This window comes from Cervus canadensis, chromosome 5, assembly GCF_019320065.1.
Source record: "Cervus canadensis isolate Bull #8, Minnesota chromosome 5, ASM1932006v1, whole genome shotgun sequence".
NCBI lineage: Eukaryota > Metazoa > Chordata > Mammalia > Artiodactyla > Cervidae > Cervus > Cervus canadensis.
In genome coordinates, this window is record NC_057390.1 from 24264630 (window position 1) to 24284557 (window position 19928).

The following is a 19928-nucleotide window of genomic DNA, read 5'->3' on the forward strand; positions in this document are numbered from 1 at the left end:
TGTGTTTATTTAGGGGACAACCAGCTCAGATTCAACTCTATTAGGTTCTTTGTTTCTCTGAGGATCTGAAGGCTGAGAAAACAGGGGTTGTCGAGAGAATTTGCCCGGGAAAATAATAACTTTAAAAGCATTAGGCACATAACCAGTTAACAGTCCATCAACAGCAAGCTGACGGGCACCATCTCCTCCTTTGAGGAGTTGGGGTGACAGTGAACTGTAGGCCCTGTTCCCCTAACGGCAAAGGAAGCCCCCCTCCTCTAATGGTCTCTTCTCCCAGCCCGGCTGCACTGCATATAGGGCCTGTCTAGAGGCAAGGCCTCCAGGTGTGGGGAAGTGGGTTCTGCTCATCCTGGTTTTGGGGTGAACGCGGATTGACACGCCAGTGGAGTTAGGGTGGAGTTGGAAGGGGGTCAGTTTTCCTAGTCCCGCCATCCTCTAGGTCTCTGCCCCGGGAAGCTGCAGTCACCTGGCATCCCCTTGGCTCCAGGGCCTTGGGGCTTCAGGCCGGTTGCCTTAACCTCACCAGGAGGAAGGCGCCCTGCTGCGAGCACTTATTTGCATCCAAGTGTTTGCATCCAGACTGGTGCTCACGTGCTGGAGGTCACACTGCCTGGAGGTCTCCAGGGACAAAGGCGGGGAGAAGAAGCCCAGTCTCGGGGTGGGCAGGTGCCGGGGTACGCTAGCTTGGGCGGCAGGCATCGGCCTGGGCCAGGACCCCAACCCTAGGACCCTCCACTTCCAGCAAGGTCCCCCCAAACCGCACCCCGCTCCCCAATTCCCTGCTGATCCCAGGCGCTCCGGCCTCCCCTGGCCGGGCAACTCGGCCCTCCCTAGCCCTGCGCCGGGGGCGGGCACCTGCCCCCACCCCTGGGCGTCCCCTCCCCTTCACTTCCCCCTCCCCTTGTTCCCTCCCTTCCCTCCCCCCCGCGGCGAGGAGTCGGCGGCGGCCGAGGCTGAGGCGGCGGCGGCGGCGGCGGCGGCAGCGGCGGGCGGGGCTCGGCTCGGGCTCCGCGGGCGGGCGGGCGGACATGGCGGCCAACATGTACCGGGTCGGAGGTAGGAAGGCTCGGCCCGACCCGGCCCGTCTGGGAGCGGGCCCCGGGAGTGGGGGGGTCGGGGCGAGTTCGCCCTAACGGCTGGCAGCCACGGGCGCCCGGGCTGAGGGCGCAGGCGGCTGGGGGCCTGCGGTGGGGGCCGGGGCTGCCCACCCCCGCCCCTCCCCCTCCCCACCGTGGCCCGCAGAGGGGCCGGGGCCCATCCACACCCCCGCGCCCCGCCCCAGGTCTCAGGGCCAAGCCTGTACTTGAGGGTCTGAATTATCACGCACCCCCACCCCCCACCCAGGAAACCCACATGGGGGTGGGGGCCGTCAAGCCCCTTCAGAGGGTGGCTTATCCTCGCGTGGCATCCTGGCACTGGGGGTTTGGAGAGGGTAGAGGGACACTCACCCCCCTCCGCCACTCCTCCCCTTCCTGGGGGTGGGTGTGGGTGGGGGCGATGGGGGCCCAGCCAGGGGCACAGCTGGATGGGCCTGTTTGCGGGGACAGGGCCCGACACCTCTCCGTCGTCACTCTCCCTTCCGTTTCTTGTCCGGTTCCTCCCCGCCCCCCGCCCCAATAATGGGGCTCAGAGGGGCCAGGGCACCGCAGCCTGGTCTGGGGAGTTGAGCTCTGCCTGGACGTTCGCTCTACTGTCTGCCTCCTTCCCAGCCTTCTGCAGGAGAGAGAAATAAGGTCAAACAAACTTTCTCCCTACTCACGACGCCCTCCTGTCTCTTTCCTGGTGAAATAATAATTCAGATAAGTGGCGTGTTTGTGTGTGAGACGTGCTCTTCTTCTGCTCATTAGCCGAGCTTCTTGATGGATGGTGGTGGGAATGGCCTGGCTAAATGAGGCCACTTTGCAGAAGGGAGAAGGGAAAGAGCCACTAAGCTAGACAATACAGCCCAGCCTCTCAAATAAACACACAGTGGGGAGTTTCCAGTGAGCCTATTAGATGACAGGAAAAACCACACTTGAAAATTTTATCCTTTTTGTTGAAAGGCTGCAGCAATTTCATTATAACAAGACCCTAAAGGGATCTGGATTAAATTTGGTAAATGAGGTATTCAAAAAAACCGATATCTAAAAAATAAAAATAAAAAACCAATATCACCTCCAGAGAGCTCTGCCTCTCAAAAAGTGACCTGTCTCCTTTCTCCCTGCCCCCATCCTCCGGATAGAGCTGTGAAAAAGTTGGTCATGGTGCTTCTGCTCCGCTCACCTGATTTTTTTTTTTAAGTTGGTGATTGAAATGTACTTTGGGCTGCTAAGCCTTTCAAGATGCTCTGAATTTGTCTTAGGTCAATAGTTTTATGTGAGAAGCATACTCCAGGGCAAATGGATTGGAGTGAAAAGATGTGGAAGCAGTTAGAGTATGAAAGACACATGTTTAGTCAACCCCGACTCTCAGTGATAAGAGGTGTCTTTTTGTTTATTATTAAAAATTTGACACATGTGGGACAAGAGTCTAGGAGAGCTTGAATAAAACATTAATCGAAGCGAAAATGCCAGGAAAATAAGGATCTGTGAATGGTAGGCACAGGAGAGAATATATTAAGTTTGCATTACTAAGTTTGCTTTTACCAGGGAATGAATTATGGGCGTGCTTCATTTTGAATGTGAATTACCTAATATAAAAAGTCACAGATTGGCACATGTGAACTTTCTGTTGAAAAGATTAAGCTCTTTACTTCCTTTGCTTACAGATTATGTCTACTTTGAGAATTCCTCAAGCAATCCGTACCTCATCAGAAGGATAGAAGAACTCAACAAGGTATACACTGAGTGTTCTTGATTCTAGTATTAAGAAATATTTGTTTCCCATTGAAGGATAAGTGGGTAAAAGGCATAAGAGGTGATTTTACTTGCAGTTCCAGACTCTTTGAAAGTATGGATTTCAGCTTAGAGAATTGTGCAGGATTCCGAATATTTCACTTTTTATAATTACCTCTGATATTAAATATTGATATTGAATATGTAACATCTGCAGATTTCTTTAAATTGCTTGGAGCTTCTCCGAGCAGGCCACTCCAGTAACTCAGTCTCTTTTTATATTTGAAGTCATAATTTGTGTTTCTTCCTTTTTAGTGAATTAATTTTTTCCTCTTTCAGCTTGAGAAGGAAGACGTTAGGAAATATAATATTTAAGGGAATTTGTAAAATTCTAGATTAGGCTAACTAATAAGAATACAGTATTGGTATAATTATAAAGTGGCTTTTTTGGTACTGTAGGCCAGAATAAATAAAACTTACACATTGTTTTGTCCATCATCGAGGGTGTCCAGGACAGCAGCAGCATAATGACTGTTGGCAATAGTTCAACTTTTACAACGGAGGCACTCGAATAGTCATAAGCAACCTGACCAAAAATTTCTGGTGGGTCAGAGTTACCTGTGTAGCTGGTGAGAATTCTTGCGGTCAAAATGTTTGGGGGCTGTCTAGCTTATACTTTGCCCCCAAAATACCATCTGGAGAGAGAATTCTTACTGTAAAAATGTCTGGGGGCTGTCTAGCTAATACTTTTCTCCCAAAATACCATCTGGAGACTGGTCCAGTTTTGAGTCCCTGGAAGCCACGTCTGGCCAAGGGCATGCCTGGCTTATTAGCTTGGACGTCCTGGTTTACTTTTGGGGATATCCTGGCGATGTTGCATTTTAAAAACTGTAGAATTTGAGACCACCAACCACCAAATGAAGCACATGGCTGCAGGGTTAGGTCAGTCTGTGGATGGAAACTGCTGAGATGTCTTCCGGAAGTGCTTCTCTTTTATGTTATTGATGTAAGGTATAAGAATTTAGGCAATTCCAGGAAATTCCTTTGTAATCCAGTGGTTTGGGCTCAACACTTTCACTGCCACAGCCTGGGTTCCATCCCTGGTTGGGGAGGAAAGATCCTCTAAGCCACTCAGTGCCGCACACACACAAAAATTGTTTTAAATAAAAGGCTTCATGAAGAATTTCGGCAATTCCACACTGTTTATGGTATCAGTTTATTTAGAAAGTTAACTAGGATTCAAAGAAAAATATTGGCCTATGAGATTGGTATTCTCTGGCTGCTCCCTGCTTTGTTTGTTCATTTGGCTCTAAGCGCAGTAAACTCTCTCTTGGCCGATACTGTTTTTCTTTGGCCATGCTGTGTGTGTGTTGTGGGATCTTAGTACCTGACCAGGGATTGAATCCAAGGCCATGGCAGTGAAAAGAGTCCTAAGCACTGGACCATCTTGGCTCTTGCTCATAGGCACTCACCTTAGTACTGTCTAGTTGTTTGCAGTTCCTTGTACCTTGCTTTTTCTCCCATATCATTTATCACCTTCAAATATACTTTATGTGTTTATAGGGATACCTCAGAGATATTGTGGGTTCGGTTCAGACCACTGTAGTAAGGCAGATATTGCAGTAAAGCAAGTCACATGAATTTTTTAGTTTCCCAGTGCATATAAAAGTTAAGGTTTACACCATACTGTAGTCTGTTATGTGTAAAAAATGATGTACATGCAGGGATTTCCCTGGTGGTCCAGTGGCTGACTTTGAGGTCCCCAGTGTAGGGGGTCCGGGTTTGATCCCTGGTCTAGGGATGATCCCACATGCCACAACTAGGAGTTCTCATGCTACAGCTGAAGATCGCCATGTGCAGCAACCGAGACCCAGTGCAGCAAAAAAAAAAAAAAAAGATGTGCATGCCTCATTGAGAAATACTTTATTGCTAAAAGAAATGCTAGCTGTCATCTGAGTCTTTAGTGAATCATAACATATATTAAAGGTCACCATTACAAATGGGTCATAATAATGAAAAAGTTTGAAATGTTGCAAGATTTACCAAAATGTGACAGACACTAAGTGAGCAAATGCTGTTGGAAAAATGGCACTGATAGACTTGCTTGACCCATCAGTTTGTAAAGAAACACAGTATCTGTGAAGTTGAGTGAGCCCAAGTGCAATAAAATGAGGTGTCCCTGTATTTTCATTTCCTGATTTTGTAAACTAGAGTGAAAGCTCTAGGTGTGTAGTGATCTTTTCTGTTCACTAATGGATCCTAAGTGCTTTAGAATAGTGGCTGGCACATAGTTAAGGCATTCAGTAAATATTTCTTGAATTAGTGAATTTCTCAGATGTCTGATGTTAATACTTGTACATGGCTTTACTGGTTACAAGTACTTTGGTTCATTCATTTTACAAATATTTCTAAGAGCCTGCTACCTGCCAGGTACTTTTAGATACCCACTTTTAGGAAATGAAGAATGAACGAGATAGGTCTAGTAGTGAAGATAGACATCAGCCAATTAATTCCACAAGCAGAAGGAAAATTGCATCTGTGCTAAATTTACAAACATCAGAGCATGGTGCTCTGGAAGCATATAATCTAGGGACTCAAGTTTGTCACCACTTGAGCCTCACAGTACCTTAAACTTTTAAAGCAGATGCATCATGGATTGTTGGGAAGCACCCCATGGTTAGGTAACTTAAATGTCTGGGTTACATATTTAGCTAAAACCTGGATTATTTCAGACTCCATCATTATATTACTGTTTACTTTGAAAGGCCCTCTCCTCCTCCACATCCTCACCTTCTCCCTCTGCTTTCACAAGAAATCATTAATATACTAACAGTCCTTAGGGGACTAGGGCTCACCAAATTGTGAGAGATGAGATCCTCTGTAATTTCAGAGAATGGCAATTTGAGTGGATGGAGTATTAATTAAAAGGAACTGTGATTGGCTAATTAATTATTAGATATTTACATAGGACCTTTATTTTTGAAGGAGTGTGAAAGAGAGATTTCATTTTTAAGTAATTCATTAAATATTTCTTGAGTTTTTATTATATAGCAGGTACCATGCTAGGCTCAGAGATACCACAGTGACCAATATGGACATAGTCTTTGCTATGCACGTAGTCATTGGTCTACATAGTGTGTAGACCCACACAGGGTCTACATTCTCATGAGGGAGACACAGAAGAAGATGAGTGAACAGGTATAAAGAAAATTATCATAAATGGTGTTAATTTCTACAAAGGAAATAAGCCAGAGTCTTGACAGAATAACAGATTGCTTCCTTGGAATAGGGATTGGACTTTAAGGACATTGAAATAGAAGCTTAAAGGATGAGGAGGAGGTAGTCTTCTTGGGATTGGGGCCATAAGAGTTCCAGAAATGCCCTGAGTGGGTCAGAGGTCAAGTTGGCCAAGTGGGGAAATTTAACATGATTGGAAAAATCCAAATAATTTGAGAATGCTTGATACATTCTAATTGATAAGCTAAGAGAAGGGACATTAACCTATTTTATTAACTTTCTTCTAATTAAGTAGGATGTGTTTTAGGATTCTCTGGTGGTCCAGTGGTTAAAACTTGGTGCTTTCCCTGCCGGGCCCCAGGTTCAGTCCCTGCTCCGGGAACTTAAGATCCTGCAAGCTGTACAGCATGACCAAAGGAAAAAAAATAAAAAGAAATATATATATATATCTTAACAAAATTCCTAGGATAAGCTGTTTGTCACTATTTTTATACAAAATTCACTTTTATAGGTTGATAGTTCCTTTTTTTTTTAATCTTATTTGAAATGTTACTTGTCAGCTAGAAAGCAGAACTAAGTATTTTCTTTTTTTTTTAATTAAAGAATAGATTTTTGTCTCAGGTTTTTTTTACCCCCAAGAACTTTCAGTTGCAAAACTAAAGAATATAATGGGTTGATGAAAACAGTTCAACATTATTATCTTATATTCCCTCGTTTCCTCTTCTCTAAGTTGTACTCAGATAGAGTGGTGATGATCTTTTGGAGGAAGACTATAAAGTTAAAATAGAAAACAGCTTTTGGGAAAATTTTAGTTAGTCACTCTAGTTTGGGTGTTGCTCTTCTAAAGATTCAGTCCGCACACATGTTGAAAGAAAGCTTTGTGCATGTAATAATGAGGTACAGTCTCAGGAAGTTTTGGAAATTATGCTTGTGGGTAAATTTGATGTTATTTGCTATGGATATATTTTTTGGGTGTATTATGTTGTATAATTTGTGTGTATCTTCATATTTTGTATATTTTATTAGCCATCCAGTTTGCCCTGAGATTTATTTTAATGTTTAGGGCCTTTTTTTGGTGGGGAGAAGGGAGCCACTAACTTGACCATCTAATCTTGTCCCCCATCCCAATCTATATTTGCACATATAAGATTTTACACATAATTTCAGGAGATCCCCTCAAAGCCCTTTTGATGGAACCCAAATTAAGGCCCCTCCTGAAGTTTAGGATTTGTTGGGAATAAGGACAGAAATTGGGAAAAGAAAGTTCCTTTCCATTTGTTCTAGTTGAAGCAGACCGTGGACTTTCCACGTTGGAAAGTGTTTTGTTATTTTGTTTTTTAAGAATGTGCTTGCTTAAGTTGAGGATAGAAATGGACATTAGTATGAGGTGGACTCAAAGCCCCTTATTGCTGGAGGATGTTTTTCTAACCGTGTTTGACAGAATAGAGATTTAAGAGACTGCACCCTAAGTGGAGAAAAGAACATAGTACATTGCTGTTCATTGTATGTTCTTCTTTATACCTGTCTCCACTTTTCCCACCTGGGGGTTTGTTCAGATCTTTCTTTTTTCTTAGACTACTCTGTCCTCCAGGCTCCACCTATTGGACTTTCTTTCTTTTCTAACCAACTAAGGACCCTGTACCCCTTTCCTCCTCCTTGAAACTTTTTCTGCTCTTTCCCCAACTGGTGGTACTTCCTGCCTCCAGCAGTTAGAAGTGGAGTCTGGAGGGGAAAAGAAAGGAGTAAAGGAAAATAGTGTTGGTAATTTGTCAGGAATGTTTTACTTTTATACTTAGGTTATGGGGAACTGGTGAAGGTTTCTGGGTGACGACATGATGCCCACTGGGCTCTGGAAGGTTGGAGAGGAGGTGCAATATGAACAGGCATCTCTGCTGGAGCGGAGGCTTCGTGAGGGTGGGCACCGAGCGGCCCCAGCACTTAGCTCACGCTGAGTGAGGCACAAGAAGAGGGCGGAAGAGCTTTGGTGACTGTGTAGACACAGCTTTTAGCCTTGGTCTTCAGAACTGTGCTGCTTAAATTATTTGGGGTGGAGGAGTTTTAAAAATATTCAATATCTTAGGCTGCTTTTGTAAAATTTGAACGAGAGTAGAAAAATGAAATTTAAAGTAGGCTTATAAAAATGCAAGCCCCATTTTTTGTTATTAGATTCAAAAGATAGGAAATTAACTCTCAAATACCATAAGACCCTTAATTTCTGTACTGATTTCTGTTACACAGTAACAGTTGTGTACTGGGCCTTAGACTACAGTTTCAGTAGTTCAACTTTAGGAGGAATACTTGAAGGGGGGGTGTGTGTGTGCGCGCACATGCACGTGTGCGTATAATAGAGAAGAGGAATTCTGTAGCTGTAAACTACCTAATAGCCAAGTGTGTACATGATTCAGGAGAGAATATTTGTTTTGAGCTATGCCTGTCTCCCACAAGCAGGTTTAAATAAGAATTTAATTGGCTTTATAGAGTATCCCTGTTGAAGGAACTCATCAGTGAGGCAGAAGAAAAACATGTATACCTTAAAACTCTTGCTTTAGGTTTTTAATATGCTTTTGTCTCAAGAAGAGAAAAAATGATAAAGCATGGGTAATTGAAGTCATTGATAGATTTTATTTACATGAAAATATTGGCCTGTTCATTTGGCAGACTGTGGGATCATTGCTTCTGGAGGATGTATTTGATCACGATATTGTGAATTATAGAAGCACTTTGGTTAGGATTTAATATGATTTCAATTTTAAGGGGCAATATTTCTACAAGACTATTCTTCATTCTAGAATACTGCTGCTGAACTTCATAAAATTGACACATTTACTGCAGCACATACATATTCTTATTTCTTTGTGTCTGAGTGTATCAGTAAGCCCAGAGAAATTCTGAAAATTTGTTCTCAAATTTGTTTGGAATTGGAGGTCACAATAGCATTTTATTGTAATCTATGTGTTTTTACAGTGAACTTTGTAGTGAACGATTGACCTTGAAAGCGCTCAGAATTCATGAAGAATAGGAGGGTAGGAGCCTGGGCCCCAGCTGCAGTAAATTACAGTCTAACTGAATATTGATTGCATTCTAGACTGTAGTCAAAAAGAAATAAGAGCTTCAGTGTTCATAACTCAAGGCTTTTAATACTTTCATATGTGAAGGTAGACCAAATTCTACCAAGAATATTGAGCATTATGGGTTCATAGATTCCCTTGAGCTGAGAATGCTTTCCCAAGCCATCTGGTCCACCTCATCTGTTGATTTGCCCTGCACCTGCAAAGTGTCACCATCCATCGAACACAGGGGTCTTTAGAAGGAGAGGCTGGGTGACTTTGCGCTTAGTCTGTGCCTCTGGGAGAGGGTTTGGAGGACTTACATTTAAATGTTTTAAGTTATGCTGTGGCTTTTTAAATTTGGGGGATTAGTTTCTTAAGGCTAATCAGAGTTAACTATGTCTGGCTTTAGCCATTAAAGCTGTCTGATCACTTTAGTTTAATTGATGCCAGTGAGTTATTTTATGTTTGACATTTCAGTTTCACTTGAAACTTTTACAAATGTTGCTAGTTCTTATTTGAATTTTTTAGCTCTCTATCCTGCAGCTGTGGTTGGCACAGTAAGTGAGAGTGATCTTATAATTGTGCTGTCTCTAGTTTTGTTTTATAAACTACTTGAGTCTAATATTCAGTCCAGATGACTTTTATTTTTCTTATTTCTTAGACTGCAACTGGCAACGTGGAAGCAAAAGTAGTGTGCTTTTATAGACGACGAGATATTTCCAACACGCTTATAATGCTTGCAGACAAGCATGCTAGTAAGTTAATTGTCTTTTTCTTGGAAAAAACTTAAAATGTGTTTTGAGTCTCTTTTTTTCATGATACTAGGAAGAATACTGTGTTACCTCTAACTTTTTAGTTTCCCATGTGTTTTCCTCTTAGTTTAGATGGGAGTAGGTTTTTTGGGTGGCTCTTGGTTTTAGTATGTATATTTTTAGGATGCAACATATATTTATTAATTAGTCAAAAGGTTGAAATTAGAAGTCTTTGCAAATAGGCTTTAGCAGACAATCAGGGCAGTGTTTTGTCATCTCCCGTTTTTCACGGTGGTTTGAAGTTTTGAATATGAGGAAATTAATACTTCACTGGTATTTTGGAGGACTTTTTTTCCTCCTCTCTGAAACAACTGGGTTATATTTACTGTTTGTAAAATTCTGAGTGTTATTATATGTTTGTAGTAGTAGGTATGTGTGGGGAAAAAAGTTTGCTAAAGAAAGAAGTGCAAGGTGATAATGGAAAATTCTTGAAGGTAGCAGCTCTGAGTATTTCCTTGCAGTTTGTCATTTTGTGTTCTTTCCTCCCAGTCAACAGCTTTGACACATCCTAGCACCCCCCCCCCCCCTTTTTTTAAAGCAACAGAGGATCAGTGAAAAAGTGATTTAAATTTTAAAAAAGAAGTAAAGTAGTTTAAGTACTTTGTCTTAAAAGCCATTTTCATCCTTCAAAATATGTAATAAGATTAGGACCCTATGTATGTGTGGGTGTTAGTCACTCAGTCGTGTCCGACTCTGCGACCCCATGGACTGTAGCCCACCAGGCTCCTTTGTCCATGGGATTCTCCAAGCAAGATTACTGGAGTGGGTAGCCATTTCCTTCTATATATGTATGTGTATTTTTCAGTTTAATACTGTGATGTGTCAAACTCTGGTCTTGGGGATCCTCAAGCTTGTGAAGTGTTTTGGTAAGGGGGGAAAGGAGGCTGTTGTGCAAACAGGTTGGTTCTCTGTCTGCCTGAGATTTCCCCACTGTGTTGCCAATTTAACCAAGCAGATTGGTAGTCTGTCTTGTAACTTAAATTCCTACTATATTTTCTACTGTAGTTTTATATATATATATTAAATTTCTTTCCATTTTTGTAGAGAAAGTGTTAATTATGATATGGGTTATTCTGTAGTATTTTACAAATTATATATTGACAGATTCAGGGCAGTTGTATTTGTTCCTCATGTATGAGATCAAAGTATTGCTTTTTAAAATGACGTACTAATTAGTTATTTATGTGTAGCTGAAATCTAGAAATTCAACGTCATTAAAGCATGCAAAACTATTTGGATTTTATTCACCATTTACAACATAAACTTAAGAAACATAAAATGTCTCACTGATATTCATGTACTTTTGGACTTAGTTTAGCTTCTCATGTAATTTGTCATTGCAAAGGTAGTGAGGTGTCGAGATTGTTAGGGAGTTTGCTGACTGCTTGCGGAGGGTCTCAGTATGGCTGCCTTTTGGAGCTGTCTATTTTAGGCTTGAACATAGAAAATCAGGTATTTCAGAATTGATTAGGCTCTTTGTATTGACTCATAGAAATGAAATTCTAAGAAAATTAAGAATCAGTCAAACTACATAGTGGTAGTCATGCAGTTTAAAGCAAGACCTGGGTTCAGATTCTGGTTGGTTACTTGCTGCCTGCCTTGGCAAAAATTCTTAACTTCTCATTCATCTGCATTTTCCTTATTTGTAAAATGAGGTTGAAAAAAAAATCACCTCATTTTGAATTATATTTTTATCACAGTTAAGAAAAAATTAAAGGAGGGAATTCCCGGGCAGCACAGTGGTTAGGACTCCACGCTTTCATTACTGGTGGCCTAGTTTCAATCCCTGGTGGGGGAACTAAGATCCCACAGCCATATGGCATGGCCAAATATAAAAAAAAAAAAAACAAATCTAAAATTGCATACTTTAAGGAAAAAAATTAAAGGCTAAGGGAAAAATTATGCCAGCAATGATGTGATGACTCAAGGAATGATTTATAATGGGTGCTTAATAAATGTCAGTTTTCCTCCCTCAGTGATTTGTAGATCATCTGTTTGGATGGATTACTTCTATCTACATTTATCTGTTTTCTTCCATTATTTATTGATTTTATTCTCAAAATTAACTGTATATCCATGTACAATAGAGTTAGAGATATTAACTGTACTTTTGTTTCGGTATTGACTAAACCTTCACACGAAGAGAATAAAAATTGCCAGAATAGTTCATGCTTTATAAAGAGGTTTTTAAGGAGGGATTAATGGAGAAAATGTCACATGAAAAACCAGAGTCCTGGATGTGGGTGCCACTTAATTTTCCTGAATCTTAGTTTTTCCACTTCGTTGTGGACTTCTTTAAAACTTTTTATTGCAGAAAATTTCAAACGTAAAAGTATAGGTATAATACACATGATGTTTTCCATTATTCTGCTTTAACAGTTATTAATACATGATCAATTAGTTCATCTAGACCCCTACTTGTCCCATTATTTTGAGGCTCATCAGAGAAATCTTACTTTTTTATCTGCATATATTTCAGAATATATTTCTAAAAGATACAGCCTCATCCAGACTTTGAGGAAATGCCAAGAATATACAAGGAGCTTCAGGATGCTCTTGACCCAGATCCAGCAATTAACATTTTATCATTCTTTATATATATATAATATATATATATTTCCTGAACCATTTGAGAGTAAGTGGAGACTTTAGAGTGTTTTTCCTAAATGTACTAGAATTCTTTTACATAACCACAGTTTAGTGTAAAGTTCTCAGGAAACCTAGTATTTACAACAAAACTATTATCTCTTTCACAGTCCTTATTCAGATTTCATGTCTCAACAGTGTTCTAAGTAGCTATGTATTTTTTCCTTAGTCTAGGATAAAATCCAGAATCACACACTGTGTTTTATTGTTGTGTATCCTTGATAATGGAACCAGTTCCTCAGTCTCTGTTTTTTGACCTTAACATTTTTGAAGAAAGTAGGTCAGTTATTTTGTTGAATATGGTTCAGTTTCTGTTTGTGTAATGTTTCCTCATAATTAGATTCAGGTTATATATTTTTTTTGTAGGGATGCTGTAGTGATGTGTCCTTCTCCATCCATAGTGGTGATATTAGGTTTGATTACTTGGTTAAGGTGGTGTTCCTTTGTATCCAGTAAGTTATTTTGAGGGAGGTACCTGGCAACTGGGTTTCCCTGATAGCTCAGTTGGTAAAAAAATCCACCTGCAATGCAGGAAACCCCAGTTTGATTCCTGGGTCAGGAAGATCCGTTGGAGAAGGGATAGGCTACCCACTCCAGTATTCTTGGGCTTCCCTTGTGGCTCAGCTGGTAAAGAATCTGCTTGCAGTGCAGGAGACCTGGGTTCTATCCCTAGGTTGGGAAGATCCCCTGGAGAAGGGAAAGGCTACCCACTCCAGTATTCTGGCCTGGAGAATTCCATGTACTGTATATGTGACCCATCGGGTCACAAAGAGTAGGATGCGACTGAGCGACTTTCACTTCACTTCACTTCACCTGGCAACTACCTAAATATCTTGTTTTTGGTCCAACATCAGTGCACTTGTTTTAGCATCCATTGATCATTTAGGATTCTGTAAACATTGGTATCCTCAAATACCTAGTTTTCACATTTTTTCTTTTATAGTATTTTTTCATGTTTATAAATTGTTTACATCAGGATCCGAATAAGGTGATTGGTTGGTGAGACTCTTTTAAGTTTTTTTTTTTTTTCTCATCCATTTTAATAATTGATAAATACTTCATGTAGCAAATGGAATCATACAGTTTGTGTGTTTTTTGTGTCTGGCTTTTTACTTAGCATAATGTTTTCAAGTTTCTTCCATTTTATAGTATGAATTATATCATTCCTGTTTATAGTTAAGTGATATCATATTGGGTGGATGTACTACATTTTGTTTATTTATTCACCAGTTGATGGGCATTTGTATTGTTTCCTTTCCCGTAATTATGAATGATGCTGTTATGAACATTTCTGTACAGGTTTTTGTGGGGACATCCTTAAGTCTTTTAATCTGTAGATACCTGTTGTTTCATATTCTATCTCAGTATTTGGTTGAAGATACCGGGTGGTCCATCCTGTTGAGTTTTCTTTGGCTTGAAGTTTGTTGATTGCATCTCTGTTGTGTCCTTTATGTTTTGCTGTAGGTGGATAGTTAGATCCAGATTCTAGAGGGTCAAAAATCTAGGTTTTTTTTTTTTTTTTGGTGGAATGGGGTTCGGGGTAAAAGATCACTTCATGGGTAGCATTGTGTACTTCTGTTATGAGGTCTCTAAAATATTGTTGCCTGTCTCTTTTTAGTAACATTTTACTTTGAAATAATCTAAGATTTACAAAAAATCTATTAAAAACATTACCAGGAATTTCATATGTCCTTCATTCAGATTCCCCAAATGTTAACAATTTTACTATATTTATTCTGTTATTCTGTCCTGTTTATTGTTTAGCCACTAAGTCACATCTGACTCTTTGTGACTCCATGGAGTGTAGTCCACCAGGCTCCTCTGTCCATGGGGTTTCCTAGGCAAGAATACTGGAGTGGGGTGCCATTTCTTTCTCTAGCGGATCTTCCTGACCCAGGGATTGAACCTGTGCTTCCTGCATTGGCAGGTGGACTCCTTACCACTGAGTCATCAGGGAAGCCCATTAATTCTATGTACATATTAATGTATTTGAATTGTCTGAAAATAAATTGATATATTTCCCCTAACCCCTAAAGATAACTTTAGTGTGTATCTTCTAAGAATGAGGATATTCTCTTTTCTAACACCAGCCTGATGATATATGAACTTAATCAGATTTTGTAAAATTTCCTACCAATGCCTTTTATAACAAAAAATTAAGAATTTTTAATTTTCTTTTTTTGTGGAGTTATAAGTCATTGACTGATGATTACTTTTATTCATTTATTCATCAAGGCTGTAAAAATTGTACATTTAAAACTATCATTCCCTCATGTGTTGCATGGAATATTTCTATGAAGAGAAATATTCCCTCTCTCAACCAGGTTGTTCTTCTGGTTTAGATCAGGTTAAATGCTTGATGAGGTTTTTGCCCTTTTTAGTTACCAGTTTTTCAAAAATAGTAAAAGTGGTTCCTGGGCTTCCCTGGTAGCTCAGCTGGTAAAGAATCTACTTGCAATGCAGGAGACCAGATTCGATCCCTGGGTTGGGAAGATCCCCTGGAGGAGGGTATGGCAACCCACTCTAGTATTCGTGCCTGGAGAATCCCTGTGGACAGAGGGACCTGGGGGGCTGCAGTCCACGGGGTCACAAGGAGTTGGACATGGCTGAGCGACTAAGCACAGCACAGGGTGGTTCCTGGCATTCTCCAAAGATCACCAACTTACTTCTTTTTTAGTTTCATCATGAGTGCAAGTGTTTGTCCGTATTTGATATTTATTATCAATTATTATCTTCATTGACACTCAAGTTGTTTTGTCTTTGGCTAGTGGCGCTTGTTTTGGTTTGTCCTGGAGTCATTTTGAAATGATCCCAGGGGTCTTTATTATCTTACTTTCTGATATCGTAAGATGTTTCAGGCTCATCTTTTATACTTCTTGCCCCAAACCTTTGTCTCCAGAGTCCTGATTGCTTTTACTGGGAAATGGCCTTGGAGACCACAATCTGAGCGTTAAGGATGGATCTTTGAGAGAGGGTGGTGCTGTTCCTAGGTTGTTGTACATTTAACAGAATGTGCTATTTTGTGGTATATTCTTCAGAATCAAAAGAAATCCTACTTGAGTACTTGTTATTGATTCTTCTTTTCTAAGGTAATTTCACTGAAAGCTGGCATATGTACTTTTTTGAGTTTTAAAAGCAGCCATGGTTCCCTTAATCTAGAAGAAATGGGATTTCTCATTAAATGAGTGATACCAGTTTGGTATGGATCTGGTTCTCAGGACTGATGGATTCTTTGAAAATGAAGAATTTCATTCATACTCTTTTTGACTTTTCACTTATTTTAGATGTTTTTGACGAATTATGTATTGTGATTTTTAAAATGTAAAGCTTTAGGAAATTAAACTTTGTGTCCCTTTCATTTTTAACCGGACAGGCAGACGGGTAAAGTGTTTTCTGTACTTGCAGCTCTCTTCCTTTCTTAGAGTTTTCTTCCAGCTTCTCAGTTGTGTCACTCACTCTGGGCTGAAGTTGGGACAGGGGAAAATGGCTCAAATGAGGATAGTTCTTTTACTTTCTAGCGCTTGTTCTGTTTGCCACTACTTTCACACCCACATGTGTGGAGCTTTGTGGAAGGAGAAAAGGAAGGGAGATGGGACAATTTTATTCTTCCTCAGATTTGTAAAACCACAGTTAGCTGTTGGAGAGAATCAGGGAGTTGATCCTGCCTACCTTAAGTCCTGTTCATAAAGTTTATCAACTTACTGATGTTTCTGACACTTTTGTGTTATTGTAAGTAGAGTCAGAAAGCAGGGTTGACATTAATCTTATAAGTTCAAACAATAAGACGCTATGGGATATGATATTGTTAGGCAGTAAGGTTGTGATTTGTTGAAGGTGAAAGGTGAGGTGACTTCTATACCTGGTTCTAATCACCACCTAGTCTGAGTCATATGCTCTTACAAAATGTTTTGGTGTCAGAGGGCATATTGGGAACTTTGTTTTTTAAGATTCATGCAGTATATAATTCAGGGTTATTAAAAAGATGTAGAATGTTTAATGTCTTAACAGAATTTTAGGACTAAAATGGGATTTTGTAAAAAAGTTGGCACTTCTTTTGAAAAGATTTAGAACCAGTAATCACAATTGATTGTTACGTCGTAGTACCGAAATTGGATGTTTTAAATACATGAGTTCTGTCCTTCCCAATTTTCTTTCCTGGCCTTAGCACACAGTTTATGCATTCTGAGTGCTTAGTGTTAAGTTCTTTAACATTGAGACCATGGTTTTGGTTATCTTTCCAGCGTTCATGGGTCTTGTTCATTATAGTTGCTCCAAAAGTGTTTGTAGCTTTGAATTTAACAGGGGAACAGATTTGAAGAACAGCCAGGCTACCAGTTGTTTTGATTTAGCATCTTGGTTGGCTGAAAATAATCTGTGGTGGTTTTAAAATATGGTCCTTAGCTTCTTTGACATTCCTTCCATTGATAGGTGGAGTTCATGTCTTCTCCCCCAGGATCTGGGTGAGGTTGTAGGAGTAATACTGTATAACTCTCAAGGCTAGGTCATAGAAGGCCGTGCAGCTTCTACTTGGTTTTCTTGTAATGTTTGCTGTCAGGATATTTCTGCTGGAACTCAGCCATTATTCTGTCAGTACATGGAGTCTGCATTATACAGACTACATGGAGAGGCCATTTGTAGGTCCCATGGTTGACCTGTCTGAGCCCAGGTGCCACACATATGCCTGGAGGAGCCACCAGCTGATCTAGCCCCAGGCATTTGAGTTCGTGTTGAGGTCCCAGTCACTGTGAGCAGAGACAAGAGTTCTGTGCTTGGGCCCTGTCTGAATTCCTCACCCACTGAACATGTGAGGAAAGAAAAACGGTTGTTTTGTGCCAGTAAGTTTTGGGGTGATTTGTAACTCAACGATAGATGATGTAACTGGGACAGGCTCATAATAGGTTTTCCTGTTATGGCATATTTTCAGTGACAGCTTAAAATCAATGTCTAAGCTTATGACTGCCTACTAAAAGTATTTAATGAACTATTAGTTTTCTTTAAGTAAACTTTACTTTCTTTTGACAGATTGATTAAACAAAGAGATCTTGTCCCCATGCCTTACTCCTTCCTTACAAATGATTTTTGGCCACGCTGAGCACGTCAGAAAAAATGCCCTCTTTATTATTCTGTAGTGAAATTTATTGATCATATAACTTATAATGTAAAAACAAAACTAAAACTCAATATTATGTTCTAAACTTTAAAAAGAGAAAAAATTTATACTAAGATAATAGAATATTTTGTAATATAATAGGATCATATACACTGTATTTCAATATGTGTAAATGCTGAGGCATGGCAATAGTGGAAGATACAATGAAATTGTGAAATGTTTGCACAGAATTACTAGCAATGCAGCAGTTATAAATTAGATTGATATTTTGTACTAGGAACTCTAATATTTGCTGAAATTTTTCAAAATGGTACTATTGGTATATTCTGAACAAAATGAAATACAGTCTTTCCTCTTTTTACATGACGACTTCATTGCTGGAAAAGTCAGTTATATTAAAACCATACCTCAAATATTTTGTGTTCTCATACATTCCCTGTAGCTTAGAGGGTAAAGAATCTGCCCGCACTGTGGGAGATCTGGGTTTGGTCCCTGGATTGAGAAGATTCCCCTGGAGGATGGCATAACAACCCACTCCAGTATTCTTGCTTAGAGAAAATCCCCATGGACAGGGGTGCCTGGCGGGTTACAGTCCATGGGGTTGCAAAGAGTTGGACATGAATGAGTGAATAAGCATATATATAAAATGGAATTTTCTCTAGTCTCAGATTACAGAATCATATTTTTCACTTACATAAATTCACACAGGGGAACTTCCATGGTGGTCCAGTGGCTAATACTGAGCGCTCAGTACAAGGGACCTGGGTTTGATCCCTGCTTGGGGAACTAGATCCCACAGGCTGCAACTAAGAGTTTGTATGCCACAAATAAAAATTACATATGCCACAACTAAAAAAGATTCTGCATGCCTCAGCTAAGACCCAACATGGCTAAATAAATAAATATTTTTTTAAATGTCCAAAAAAAATGTCCAGAGGGACATTTCAAAGTCATGTGAATCATGGACTGTCCTTTGCTGTATTCCTATATGTCTATGGGATATCTAACATCCTTGTCTTCTGTCTATGAAATGTTAATACTGCTCCCATTGTGTTAGTACTGTCCACCCACCTCGCCCTTTCCAGAGGAGTCCCTGGGTTATGGGGTGGAACCATGGTGCTAAACACATTTTCATAAAGCAAAAGCCGTAGCTCACTGTTGACTAATATATTTGCTAATGTTCACCGTAATACTGGGACCATGGAAGTTACTCGGTGTGTACAAATTAAACAACAAAAAACTCTTAATATTTTCCCTAATTCCCCCAATTAAAGATTAAAGTTGCAAACAGTAAAAAGTTAAAGTTATTTATATTCAGCTAGGATTGATACTGTCTTGACCTAAAAGGTAAAAGAGAATTTGGCAGTACCTGGCAAATTAAAGCTCAGTGTTTTTATCACTGCATACTAATCATAGACAAGTGCCCAAAGAAGTGTGCATTGATAATAACAACAGCAACAACAAAAGAGAGAAGTGTAAGTGTCCAGCAGTAAGATATTGAACTAAGTAATAAATAAACTGTGTTTATATTCTGGAGTGCCTTGTAGCCATTTAAATGAATACATAGATTTGTGTGTATCATCATGGACAGATGGCACAATATATAAATGAATTAAGTAGTTTAGATGAATTTGTAGGATATAACTCTAGCTTTGAAATAAATATAAAGTAAAATTTTATAAACATTAATGTGTGAATTTCAATATATGTATGTGTACGTGGTATTCATGTACATATTAACCTTGTAAAACAAAAACAGTTATAAAGAATATTCAGAATAAGGAAATGTTTTGAAAAATTGAAATGCTATTGAAATAAAATAATGAATGAATAATAAATACTGCTAGATTTAAGTAATAAAAATAAATGAGAGAAAGGAATACATTGTTAAAAAGTAGCACACTTCCCTAGAGAAGAAGGGCAAGAATCTTTAGGTTAAATGGATGAAAGAAAGATACTTCATTTTAGAACACTAAAGAAAAATTGAGGATCCTAAAGTTTTTATAGAGAAAGTTATCAATGAAGGAATGAGGATCAGATTTCTTCAGTATATACTAGAAGAGCAAGTTATTTAAAGTTGAGAACTCAATAACTATGAATTGCCACATAAAGATATTTTTCAACACATAAGTAGTATATAAATCAATAATTTGGGAATAAAATTCCAGACTATTCAAACATTAGAAATGGGAAAGAGAAACAAAAGTCTTCTAAAAGTCATTTTGAGAAAAGGGAAGAAGTAAAAATTTTCCAAAACTTT

General features: G+C 39.6%; 1 protein-coding gene across 10 annotated transcripts in view; it reads left to right on the forward strand.

Annotated features, from left to right (window-relative positions):
* The first annotated feature begins 917 nt into the window (after positions 1 to 917).
* The window catches only part of MTA3 (metastasis associated 1 family member 3), a 172133-nt gene continuing 153122 nt past the window's right edge, over positions 918 to 19928 (forward strand). For 6 of the 10 annotated variants that reach the window (XR_006269405.1, XM_043468427.1, XM_043468428.1 and 3 more), the window contains exons 1-3: positions 919 to 1056; positions 2747 to 2814; positions 9762 to 9855. Coding sequence is in view for 9 of the 10 variants with exons in the window: in XM_043468427.1 (XP_043324362.1) it covers positions 1029 to 1056; positions 2747 to 2814; positions 9762 to 9855 (190 nt within the window). In the remaining variant the exon portion in view is untranslated. Of the gene's footprint in view, positions 1057 to 2746; positions 2815 to 9761; positions 9856 to 19928 lie in introns of all 10 variants that reach the window. The other 4 variants (XM_043468423.1, XM_043468425.1, XM_043468424.1 and 1 more) reach the window with 2 other exon arrangements.